Genomic DNA, 13001 nt, shown 5'->3' with positions numbered 1-13001 from the left:
GAGAGGTTAGGTTTTATTGCTATCATTGTGTTGAGTTCTTTTTGGTGTTGTTGCTAGTTACTTTGGACCATGGAGCTTTCTGTGGTATGTCTGTAAGAAGGACATCTCTGAGTCTCTCCTGCAATGCTGGTCTTGTTTTTACAAACTCTCTTAGGTTCTGCTTTTCTGGGAATATCTTGATCTGTCCATATTTGATGGATAATTTTGCTGGGTACAGTATTCTTGGTTGACAGTTGAATTTCTAATTTTTTTTAAATTGGCAAAAATATACACACTAAAAACATCTGCCAGCACAATATTTCTGTACGACATTAATGACATGTGTCTTGTTGTGTTACCATTGTTGCTCTCCTTTTCCACATCATCCCATCACTATTAGCATAAACTCAGTGGTCCCAGCAACTCAAATTCTCTTTCTCTCCCCTCCCAACCACTAATAATCTTTGAATTCTTAGCAATTTAAAGCCTCGGAACCCCAGTAGAGGGCCTCTATAAGTTGGAACAGACTGGAAGGCAGTGAGTTTGAGGTTTTGAATGGCTAACAAAGGAGCCCTGGTGGGAGGGTAGTACATTAAATGTTGGCCTGCTAACTGAAAGGTCAGTGGTTCGAATCCCCCAGCTGCTCCTCAGGAGAGACAGACAGACAGAGAGAGATAGGTAGTCTATTCTGGGTTAGATTTACAGCCTTAGAAACCTGATGCAGTGTCACAATGAGATTAAATTGACTTGACATCAGTGGGTTTGGGTTGTTTTTTTTTTAGTCAATAATGAGTAACATCTTTTAATGTGCTGTTTGTTGAATGTTTCATTTAATTTTATAAAAATTTTTTTAAATTTTATTCTTTTTTGTGTGTGTACCATTAAATCGGATCTGACTGGTAAAGAAGAGATTGCCCCTCCTTTTCCAGCAGAGCATCTGGTGGATTCGAAACTTGTACCTCTGGATTGCAGTGCAGCTTCTTGCCACTAGGCCACCAGAGCTCCCTAATTTTCTGAAAAATATTTTTTAAAATTTTGCTCTTAAGGAAATTAGGTGATCCACTTACTACATATAAACTACTTGTGTTCTCCTTCCATTTTCACTGTTGCTGTTGTTGTTGTTGTTGTTATTAAGTGCTGTTGAGTCGCAGGCAACTCAGAGCAACCCTATGAAGGAGAGTCCTCAATGCTTGGGTGTCTCTCAACCTCTCTCCAGGTTCATAGGGTTTCTGGAGGCAAGCTATTATGGAAGTGGATGCCACTCCTCCTTCCAAGCTTGTTTTAATCTGGGAGCTCCACCCCACTCTCTGTCCGCATTGGGTAACCAGCCATTAACACATTTGACACATATCAGTGTCACAGTGTTCAGCCTCACAGCAACCACAAGTTACCACTGTACAGCAACGTGTACACCAGGATTATAGGACCTAGAGGAATGTCTGACAAGATTTATTCACTCTGAATAATAGTGTTTCACCCTCCTTGGTCTCCCTTTATCTAATGCCTCTCAGCACTGGGGGTCTTATTAGTAGATTATGAATCACTTGTGATAGTAAAAGGAGAACTTTAAAATCACCCTTGGACTGAGAACAGAGGGTCTAAGGTTTAGACTGAAAAGGTGGAAAACAATGATGCTGTGGGAGAAGGAAGGGAAGTTTAGCTGTATGAATTTCTGCACAGTATTAGGGTGTAAAAGAATCAGGGAGTGGGGAAAGGGAATTGTAAGAAATGTGACTTGTGCTTAGGATTTCCTTTAGATTCCTTAAAAAAAAATCTTAAAAATTTGAAATCTTTTAAAATTCCTGTTTCACTATTTGACTATGCTTCTTTGAGTAAGATTCCAGCAGAACTGTACTAAGGTTTACACTTCGGAGAAACATGGTGATAAAGCCTCTCAGGTGACCCCTGTGTCTGTTGCTTCCTCATTCAAAGTGGGCCAGGCTTGTCTGTTGGGAAGCCTTCTGCTCAGGCTTTCCTAGTCCAGTCTAACCCTTGGAGTCTCCAGGCATTGCTGCTGTTGTCCTGGGAGTCTCCTCTGATCACAGTACACACCGTTACTTCTGTGGACGTTCAAAAGTAATTGCCAACAGTCACCAGGTGACGCTAAATTGCAGTTCACCCCAGGAGTGTATAGAGTTCCCAGTCAAGAAGCTCAGTTCCCATTTCCAGCCATTACCCTGCAAATAATATGACACCCTGCACTCCCTATTTATTTCACACTTACCGCGTGAAGACTGGATTTTTACTCTAATAATCACAGATGTAATGAGGCTATTTGACATCATTGTCCAGTTTGTATTTATCCACACAGAAAGAGGAAGCCAGGAGTAGCTAACAATAAGTTGCAAAGAATCCAGAAGATTGTTCCGGGGAGCTCTGGTGGCGCAGTCCCTACAGAGTTCCACTACTAACTCAGAGGCCACAGCCCACTCACTAGTGGTTCGAATCCAGCTGTGAGCTGGTTCCAACTTGACACCTAAGATTATTATTATTTTTTTCCAATTCAGAAGATTGTATATTTCACGTTAGGATACATTGTTAATTTCTGTGGAATGTTCTGAGAATCCATTTTTTTACAATGACTTCCCATTTTTTTTAAACAATCTTTTCGTGTATGGTGGAGTCAAAACTGACTCATAGATGACCTGCCAGTGGGTTTTCAAAGGCAGTAAATGACATGAAAGGAGTTTGCCCATCCTTCTCTCACAGAGCAGCTGATGGATTCAAACCATGTACCTTTATGTTGTCAGTACAGTTCCTTACCATTAAGTAACCAGAACTCCCTAAACCAACCTAATATAAGATTAAAACAGATGGATTAAATCTATCCTAATTCTTGCTTACTCCTCCCTCCTGAGTCTACAGATAAATAATTGAGCATTACCCCAGACAGGGCTAGCATCATTCAGAGCTTTCTGCGAACTTGAAGGTGCCTTTGCAGTGGTTAAGGTGCATGGAAGGATTTCAGTTGAGTGAGATAGCATATAAGTGCTGTGCGTGTTTATACCACTGAATCAACCAGAGGCTTAGCTGTGGCCTTATGGGAAGAACTCACACTGGGCTGCAGGGAGGTGGGTCCACTCTCGGGCCCTGCTCTGGGTCACTGCCCACTGGCACTGCTTAGCCACAGAGCCTCTTTGACACCTTAGTTTGTGGTCAGCTTGTGGCTATACTCTGAATTGTTAAATGCGTGTGTCTTGTAATAAACTTAGAAAGAAGGTCCTCCAGGGATGAGCTACCACCAGGAAATAGAGAGATGGGTACATATTATATTATACTCCTCTTCAAGAGTATATATAATATTGCAGTTCCTCAGTAATCCCTGGGAAGAAAGTAAACATGTCTGTCCTCTTTTCTTTTTTCTAAGGAAATTATTCAAATAACAGAGGAATAAGATGATAGGACAGCATACAAGAGTCCTTGTGTTTATAGCTGATTATAGTGTGCGGCTTTTGAGTAGCCTCAGGAGACAGCTTGAATGCTGAATCACTTATTTAACTCTGTGAGGTGGCCTAACTGGCCCCAAGAATCACACTGGAATGGAATGAGAAGGGTGGCTGCTTAGATGGAACAACCGTGAAGCCATCTGTGGATGGAAAAGTCACAGAGGATGCAGGTGCTGGTGTGGAGTCAGAGGGAGGAAGTGATGGAAGCACAAGAGTTGGAATTGTATTTTAAAAAGATAAAAGTCTATAGAAAAGCAGTGAAGGGATAGTGGGGTTTTATGGGTAGGAGTTTTTACTTAGAAATGTAACTCCTTTTTCGTCTGTCCCTCCACCCCCACCTGCCCCTAAACTATATACTGCAAATGAGAAACAGATGTGTAAAGTTTCTTTGAGCTGCCCAGTGTATAATCAGGTTGCTGGGGAGTAGGGTCTCCATGCTGCTTCAGCGGAGCCTTGGTGCGGCCAAGACGCCATTGCACTGTGCCCTGACCGGGAGCCGTGGCCTCGACTTCAGAGAGCAGAGAGCTCCTGTGAACTTACAAACCAGAATTTAAATTTATTTTCACATTTTCTCTCAGTGGGTGGTTCTGCTTCGAATCAAACAAAAAAATTCAGATCAAAAGTTGATGCAAAATGTTGGTAAAGGCTATGGGTGATGATAGGGTGATACGTAATTGTGCTAACACCTGAAAGTATCATGTCATTGATCTCACTAAATAGTAAGAGGGGAAAACAGCAGATGGACAAATGTTGTGCTATCTGTATTCTTTGTTGTTGTTGTTGATGTGTACCATCGATTCACAACCAACCTATCGCTGACCCTGCCGCAAGTTTTCAGACACTGTAGCCGTCCCGCACATTTTAATTAATAAAAAAGGAAGATCATTCGTATGAAGTGTACTAATGCATTTATTTGTTAATTATTCAGTAATACATAAAAAAATGTGTTTCTAAGCACAGTCATCAATTAAAAAATGTGTGCCAATGTGTTAATCACATGGGAGGAGATTGCTCGTGGTTCTCCAAGGAACAGCTGGTGGCCTCGAACCATGAATGCCATCAGGATTGCAGCTCAGCTTCTTTCCACTAGTCCACCAAATCTATATTCTTAGGAACAATGTAAAAAAGTTCAAGTTGTGATCAAGTAGAGAGAGAGAGAGAGAAAGGAAGAAAGAAAGGAAGACAGGAAGAATGAGAAGAGGCATTGACTGTTAATGAGAGTGCGCTCTGGGAGCTGTAATAGGGAGCTGTGTTATTCTTTCCTTTCCTCTCTGAAAACAATCTCCCAAGCACCTCATACATCTTAGAATCAAAACGTATATATTCAAAATTTCTTTACTTCTCTTCTTTTTCATTGTTTATGACTAACTATAGGTACAGGATAGGACAGAGCTTAGGTCTCTTGTTCATAGCATTGCTATGAGTCATAGTCATACTTCACTCAACAGAACCTAACAACAACAGCAACCACCAGAATCTTCTTCAAGTGGATGTTTTATCTAACCTTGTTGTTGTTGTTAAGTGCTATCAGTCACAGGTGACTCATAGCGACCCTATGAAGGAGAGTCCTCAATGCTTGGGTGTCTCTCATCCTCTCTCCAGGTTTATAGGGTTTCCAGAGGCAAGCTATTACGGAAGTGGATGCCACTCCTGCTTCCAAGTTTGTTTTAATCAGGGAGCTCTACCCCACTCTCTGTCTGCATTGGGTAACCAGCCATTAACGCATTTGACACATCAGTGTCACAGTGTTCAGCCTCACAGCAACCACAAGACACCAGGGTTAAACGACCTAGAGGAATGTTTGAACAAAAACAATGAAAGACAGGCCTGAGTGCCGCAGATTAAAAGTCACCAACCTTTAGCTTGGTAGCATCACTTTCTGTCCACTGGGCCCACTGATCTCTTTGTTTATGTTATTGTTGTTAAGTGCCTTCGAGTTTCAGGGGACTCATAGCCACTCAAAGCTTAGATTAGATGTGGCTATTTGGGGGCATATAACCTTAGTTGTGTTTAATGTGTTTTGAGAAGGTTGGGACTGCCTAGTGGTATGCAGGTCTATTCATATTGTGTATCAGGGCACCTTGTCCAGGAAGATTTTGACAGATGACTGATCATGTCTTTTACTGTTGACTCATATTTGATTCATATTGATTTTCATTTTAGAAGTTGGTGCTTTTTTATGATGGGTCACCTCATTCCACTGCCTGTTGCCTCCAGGTTGATTCCAACCTATAATGACTCTATAGGACAGAGTACAACAATTCCAAAGGGCTTACAAAGCTGTAAATATTTGCAGAAGCAGAATACCACCTCTTTCTCCCAGAGAGCCGCTGGTGGTTTGAACCATTGACCTTTCAATTAGTAGCTTTATGCTTCAACTACTTTGCCTTCAGGCCTCATTTTGGTCACGTGGAGGAGACCTGCATCATCTCCTTGTTGGGATTTCACCTAGACTATCAACAGCAAGGATTCTGAAGCTTTGTCTGACATGCTTTGGACATGTTGCAAGGCAGGACCAGTCGTTGGAAAGGGACTTCATGCTTGGGAGGGTGGAGGGACAATGCTGGAGAGGAAGACCTTTGATGAGATGGATTGGTTCAGTGACTGGGGTAATGGGAGTGGGAGACAGTGAGATTGCACAGGATAGAGCAGGATTTAGGGCTGTTGTACATAGGATTGCTATAAGTCACAGGTGACTAGATAGCATATAACAAAAACAACGATCAGTGGCTTTGTTTTAGTGTTAAATGTCTTAAGTGTTCCATATGCCCTGGTGTCCAGTGAATGTCAGTGACACTATCATAAGTGATGATGTACACCAAAATCACAGTGTCTCTGTTTTCACTGTCTTTCAGTGTCATCTTGCATTACAACATATAAGAAGACACCACCTCCAGTCCCACCCAGAACTACCACGAAACCTTTCATTTCTATCACAGCCCAGAGTAGCACAGAGTCTGCCCAAGATGCCTACATGGATGGACAGGGCCAACGAGGAGACATTATCAGCCAGTCTGGACTCAGCAACTCCACAGAGAGCCTGGACAGTATGAAGGCTCTTACAGCTGCCATCGAAGCTGCAAATGCCCAAATCCATGGCCCTGCGAGTCAGCACATGGGCAATAACACAGCCACTGTCACCACCACGACCACCATAGCCACCGTCACTACGGAGGACAGAAAGAAGGATCACTTTAAGAAGAACAGATGCCTGTCTATTGGGATACAGGTACCAAAGATGCCTTTTTTCCCTCCCCCCACCCAAACCAGAGTTCTAGCATTTTTGTTAGTTAGTCTCAATATAGAAGCATAAAAGTGAAGGAAGAAACCAAAAGTTTCCCAATGTGTGTTCAGATGATCATATTATGATGAAATTCTAAACTTGCTATAATAGAATGTGAACTTGATATGAGAGAAAATGTGCTGTTGTTTTTGTGTACTGTTCAATCAGAACCTGAGGAAGCATAATCATAATCGAATCTTGAGCTGACTCCCTCCAGTGGTTCTTCAGAGGCAGTTTAATTGCATGGAGGGAGAGTGCCCATCTTTCTCCCTCAGAGCAGCTGGTGGATTTGAACTGTGTGCCTTCAGAACGGCAGTGCAACTCTTTACCACCAGGCCATGCACCCCATCACATGTGTGGGTTCTCAGAGTGTGTCTCCTTAGTTCTTCATCAATATCTTCTCTTGATGTTGTACTTGATTTTATTGTTCATTTTTATTGTAGTTCATGAGAGAGTTGTGCAGTTCTGCTTTTCTCAGTCAGAAATCTTTTGATCCTGAAAGACTCATGAAAATATATGATGAGGACCAATGATGGTCTCATTTACCTTGTTGGCAGAGAAAATTTCCTTTCTGTTCCTGCTATAGAATCCTAAAATTCAGAAGCGTAACACTTATTTATTTAAAGAAAATTTACTCTTGACATTTTGGAAACGATAGTTAAGGGAACTCTGGTGGCCTAGTGGTAAGGAGCTGCACTTCCATACCAAAGATAAGTGGTTCAAATCCACCAGCTGCTCTATTGAAGAAAGATGGGCAGTCTCCTCCTATGCAACATATTGCCCCTAAAAACCCTCTACAGGGTCAGCTATGAATTGGTTCTGAATCAACAGTACTTAACAACATAGCTGTGCAGAGGAACAGAGTGCCAAGTAATTGGCTGTAGATGCCAGACAGTATTAAATGTGATCAAAATTATAAAAAATATGCTATCTATATATTTTACTAATAATCATTATATTGTTCACTAAGCAGAAAATAGGCCTTTCAAACTGTTCATAGCCCTCGTGTTATTACTTCAGTGATTCCCAAGAACTTCTGGGAGACTGAGCTGACTTTAGAGATTCTAGGCTTTGCTTTAGCCAGGAAGATTTACTTGTTTTGTATGAGTTTGGAGTAAGATGATATTTGGAAAAAGACTTCTCAAGAAAGAAGTAAAATTCCTACTGATTACAGACTGATTGCTGAAAATAAAACTTATCATTGATATGGAACACTTAAAGCTGTGACTGTTCTCTCAAAACTGGGACATTCAGTGGCTGTGGATATGTTTATGCACCAATGATTGGAATCTAATTTTTGCTTGGTTTTTTAATCACTTTCTAATGTTCTCTTTTTGGAAGCAGGAGTGGCACCTACTTTCTAAATAGCATGCCTCTGGAAACTCTATGAACTTTGATAAAAGTTGATAGTTATAGAAAGGCTTCAGGCCTTTTATTCATGGAGTCGTGCTCAACTCGATGGCAATCAACAAAAAACAACAAGCGGAATATATGACTAAAAGTATAGGATAGCTAAACAAAAAAGACACTATCAAACATACCCCAAAACCCAGTGCTGCGGAGTTGATTTTGACTCATGCTGGTCCGTGTGTTGTAGAGCTGGAATGTGCTCCGCAGAATTTGCAGAATTTGCTCTTTGGGAAATAAATCTCTAGTCCTTGCTTCCAGGATGTCTCTGGGTAGATTCAAACTGCCAACTTTTTGGTTAATAGTTGAGTACTTAATTGTTGTCAAGGACTGCTCATCACACATAAAGTGTCTTCCATAATACATTATTTTTATATTCTATGTTGAGTATTCCTTTATTTTTTAAAATAAAATGTTTATTTTATACTTGTTTGCTTACAAAGTTCATATACATTGTTTTTCACACCAGATCTTTCCCATTTCCTTTACCCACCCCTCCCTCCACCCATCAAATTGTGTGACCTTATGCTTATTCCTCTGCCCATCCTCACCCCTCTGTTCCTTCCCTCTCCTCCTTGGATCCTCATACATATTTTACTAGTTATCTTTCTATTTCTACAATAATGATCTTATACAGTATTTGTCTTTATGGGACTGACTCAGCAATAATGGTCTCCAGTCCCTCCCAAGTTATGAAGTGCTTTTCAAAATCATTGCTTATGCGTGCTGTGTAGTATTCCATCATGTGAATGTACCACAGTTCCTCTATCAATTCGATTGTGGTTGGACATTTGGGTTATTTTTATGTTCTTGTGATGGTGAATAATGCTGCTATAACATTGGTGTACAAATCTCTGCTTGTGTCTCAGATCTCATTCTCTTGGAGTATATTGCAAGCAGTGGAATAGCTGGATCTTATGGAATTTCTATTTCAGCTTTTTGAGGAAACACCAAATTGCCTTCCACAGTGGTTGTATCATTTTACAATCCCACCAACAGTGTATAAGAGTTCCTATCTCTCCACATCATCTCCAGATTATTACTTGCTAGCCTGTTAAACTTTGCCACTGCTACTGGAGCGAGATGTTATCTCATTGTGGTTTTGATTTGCATCTCTCTTATTGCTAGTGATTTTGAACATTTCTTCATATGTCTGTCAGCCATACAAGTATCTTCCTCTGTGAAAAGTCTTTCCATGTCTTTTTCCCATTTTATAATTGGGTTATCAGTCTTTTTCTTGTGGAGGTCCTGTAAGATTCTGTAAACTTTTGATATTAGATCCTTGTCTGAAATGGTATTGCCAAATATTTTTCCCCCAATCAGGTAGATTTTCCTTTCACTCTGTTGGAAAATGTTTTTGATGCACACAAGGATTTAATCTTTAGAAGGTCCCATTCATTAATTTTATCTTTTCCTGGTATGTACCTGATATACATTTTGATCCTCCAGAAGGGAGTGGAAAATGTGGTTCCCCAGTTACATTACAATATGTTCGACACTACTGCAACACAGTAAAATGACTCATTGCCATTACTCAAAGCTTATAAAATTGATGCTCCAGCTGTCTCATAGCTGACATTCTGGTAGGTTTTCAGAGGCTGTAAATTTCACAGGAGGAGACTGCTCATCTTTCTCCCTGGTGGATCTGAACTGTCAGGAAGGCTTCACTTTTACATTAGCAACATAACTCTTAGAGACTAAACCACCAGAGTTCCCTGTATCACATTACAGCTGAAGAACAAAAATGTGAATCATTACTCACAGTGTGTGGGTGTGAGGGAGGACAAGACCCAAGAACACAGTAAAACATCATCGAATCATTAGGAAAGAATGTTCATCAGTTTCAGGGTAATTGTTGACTTTTTAAGTCGTGTGATTCATAAATAACAGAGAACAGTTCAGCAGCCTTCTCAGTTCATTCAGGCCACTGTTTTCTGCCCCTGGAAGATAAGATCCCAGGGACTCTGCCCGGTTATTGCATCTGTTCATCCTGGCTCAGCATGCCAGGAGTTTGTTTCTCACAGGACTCCTTCTTCTCTGCTTTTATTGTGCCACATCATCCTGAAAGTGTGCTTTGAGTAATAGCTGTAGAAAGTAGTGGTCCATAAATTTATCCACACTGAAAAGGCACCTCTAAAGCCTAAAGTGGGAGGACATTTTCACAAACATGATGTATTTTCATAATCTGTTCTGTACAGCCTATTTTTAAAAGACAATTAAACTTTCTCTACTAGCAATGTGTTAAATGCCTTGTTTGTCTCCTGCAGGATGCCCCAACACAGGTTGTCACCTTCCTCAGCAGACCTGCTGCACTGAAGCTTGGGAGTGACCAACAAAGGCAGCTTCCAGCTGGAAGTCTCCCTCGCTTTCCATTGGCAGTTAATTCCCAAGGAATTTTGAAGGACAGGGACAGGCAGGGGTCAATTCTCTGTTGTCCTTGACAATGACTTCATTTCTCAGGGCCTTTGAGCTCCCAAGCCTTATAGGATTGTTTTGAGCATTGAATTTTAAAAAAACCTAGCTTCCTATCTGGTACGCAATACTTAATTGTGTACCTAGTTGGTACACAATAATGTTAATTTTCTTCTCTCTTTAATATTAATTTTCTTTTTCTCCTGTTTCAATATTCGTTTTCAATACATAAATTGGGAAGGGTATACGCCAGGGATGTGTCCTATCTCCATACCTTTTCAACCTATATGCAGAACAGATTATCCAGGAGGCTGGACTCTATGAGAAGTGTGGCATTAGGATTGGTGGAAGATTCATCAACAATCTGCATGATGCAACCCTACTTGCTGAAACTGAAGAGGACCTGAAGCGCTTGCTGCAGAAGGTCAAGGACTGCTTCAATATGGATCAAGGAAAGCTCAACAATAAGAAGACAAAGATTCTCACCACTGGGCCAATTGGCAGCAAAAGGATGGATGGTGAAGAGATTGAGATTGTTAACAGCCTTAGTTTGCTTGGCTCCACAGTCAACACTCTTGGCACCAGCAACCAGGAAACTAAAACTCTAATTCAGTTGGTAAAGTCTGCTGTTAGGGACCTCTCCAGAAGAATGAAGAGCAATGGTGTCACTCTGGAGACTAAGGTGTGTCCGGTACAGGCCATGGTCTTTGCAATTACTTACTATGCATCAGAGAGCTGGACAATGACTGGGGATGATAGAAGGAGAATTGATACGTTTGAGCTGTGGTGTTGGAGAAGAGTATTGAATATACCATGGACTGCCAAGAAAACGAACAGGTTCATCTTGGAGAGGGTTAAACTGGGTGGCTCCTTGGAGGTAAGGCTTCTGAAGCTTCGTCTGACATACTTTGGACATGTTGCAAGGAGGGACCAGTCCTTGGAGAGGGACAGTACAGGAGGGGAAGACCCTCTATGACATGGATTGATTCAGTGACTGGAGTAATGGGAGTGGGTGTATCAGAGACAGTGAGACTGGCACAGGACAGAGCAGGGTTTAGGGCTATTGTACATAACGTCGCTATGAGTCACAGGTGTCTTGATGGCACATAACAACAACAACAACAACACCACATTCATGTAGTCTAGGATTCAAAATTAAACAGACATGTACAGAGGCCATCTTCTTTCCTTCCATTCCTCCTAATAGTCAATTACTTCCCAATAGCAAATTAATATAATATATAATTAATATAAACAGTTGTTAACACAATACAGATGCACTTTCTACACATTTAAACATAAATCATTTTGATTAATTTAAGCATGTATTACTGTGATTAATTGCCACTGAGTCAATTACAACTCATATCGACCCTATGAATAAGTCTGGATCGTGCCCTATCCTCCCATCTCAGAGAGCTTGAATACTTCCTTAAAAAAACAAAACAACAGTTACACTGCATGTGGACAAAAAGTGTACGGGGACCTTCACCTTTACTTGTGTAAATGAGCTTCCATCCCTTCGTGGCAGGAGATGGCTTAAATAAATAGATTAATCACAAAAAAACAAACAAACAAAAAAAAAACAGAACAACAAATGAACTATAGATATCGGCATATAGTTCATGTTATATTGCACTTTGCATTCACTCAACAGTATGTTGTTGTGGGGATAATAGTTCATTGGTCTCACAGTTGATTTTGTTTAAAAGTTTCTCTATGTTTATCCTAGTCATCTCACAGTTTATACTCTTCGGTCTTGACAGACTTCTCTTAAAATGATTCTTACTTAGAATAAATCTGGTGATGCAGTAAGTTAAGTGTTGGGCTATAACTGGAAAAGCAGCAGTTTGAACCCAACAAGCAACAGGAAGCAGTCTCCTCCTATTGAGATTTACAGCCTCGAAAATTCTACGGAGGGGGTCACCATTAATTGGAATCAATTCATCAGCAGTGGTTTTAGAATAAGTCATTAATACATGTTGTTTTTGTTGAGTACAGTCACGTCAGAACCAACCCATAGCTGACCATCTAGCAGGTTTTCAGAGGCAGTAAAGGGAATGGGAGAAAATCACCCATCCTTCTCCCACAGAGCAGCTGTAGATTCGAACTGTGAGTCTTTGGGATTACAGCCCATCTTCTTAACACTAGGCCACCAGAGCTCCTTATGAAATAAAATTTACAAAATTCTATGTTGTTGTTATGTGCTTTTGAGTCACTTGCAACTCATAGCGACCCTATGTACAACAGCCCTAAACTCTGCTCTGTCCTGTGCCAATCGCATTGCCTCTGACATTCCCATCCCAATTACCCCAATCACTGAATCAATCCACCTCATAGAGGGCCTTCCCCTCCTGCGCCGTCCCTCCACCCTACCACGCATGATGTCCCTTTCCAAGGACCAGTCCCTCCTTACAACATGTCCAATGTATGCTAGACAGAGTCTCAGAATCCTTGCCTCCAAGGAGCCACCC

At 41.1% G+C, this 13001-nt stretch overlaps 1 protein-coding gene across 8 annotated transcripts in view; it reads left to right on the top strand.

Moving 5' to 3' along the window:
• The window catches only part of DLGAP1 (discs, large (Drosophila) homolog-associated protein 1), a 542994-nt gene that overhangs the window by 461043 nt on the left and 68950 nt on the right, over positions 1-13001 (top strand). For 7 of the 8 annotated variants that reach the window (XM_006891397.1, XM_006891398.1, XM_006891401.1 and 4 more), the window contains one exon: positions 6281-6654. In XM_006891397.1, coding sequence (XP_006891459.1) covers positions 6281-6654 — 374 coding nt within the window. The remainder of the gene's footprint in view (positions 1-6280; positions 6655-13001) is intronic. The other variant, XM_006891402.1, reaches the window with a different exon arrangement.

Source organism: Elephantulus edwardii, unplaced genomic scaffold, assembly GCF_000299155.1.
Source record: "Elephantulus edwardii isolate Elephantulus edwardi_28Jun2011 unplaced genomic scaffold, EleEdw1.0 scaffold00097, whole genome shotgun sequence".
NCBI classification, from domain to species: Eukaryota; Metazoa; Chordata; class Mammalia; order Macroscelidea; family Macroscelididae; genus Elephantulus; species Elephantulus edwardii.
Note: the sequence above shows the minus strand (reverse complement) of the source record. Positions and strands in the feature narration are given on the sequence as shown.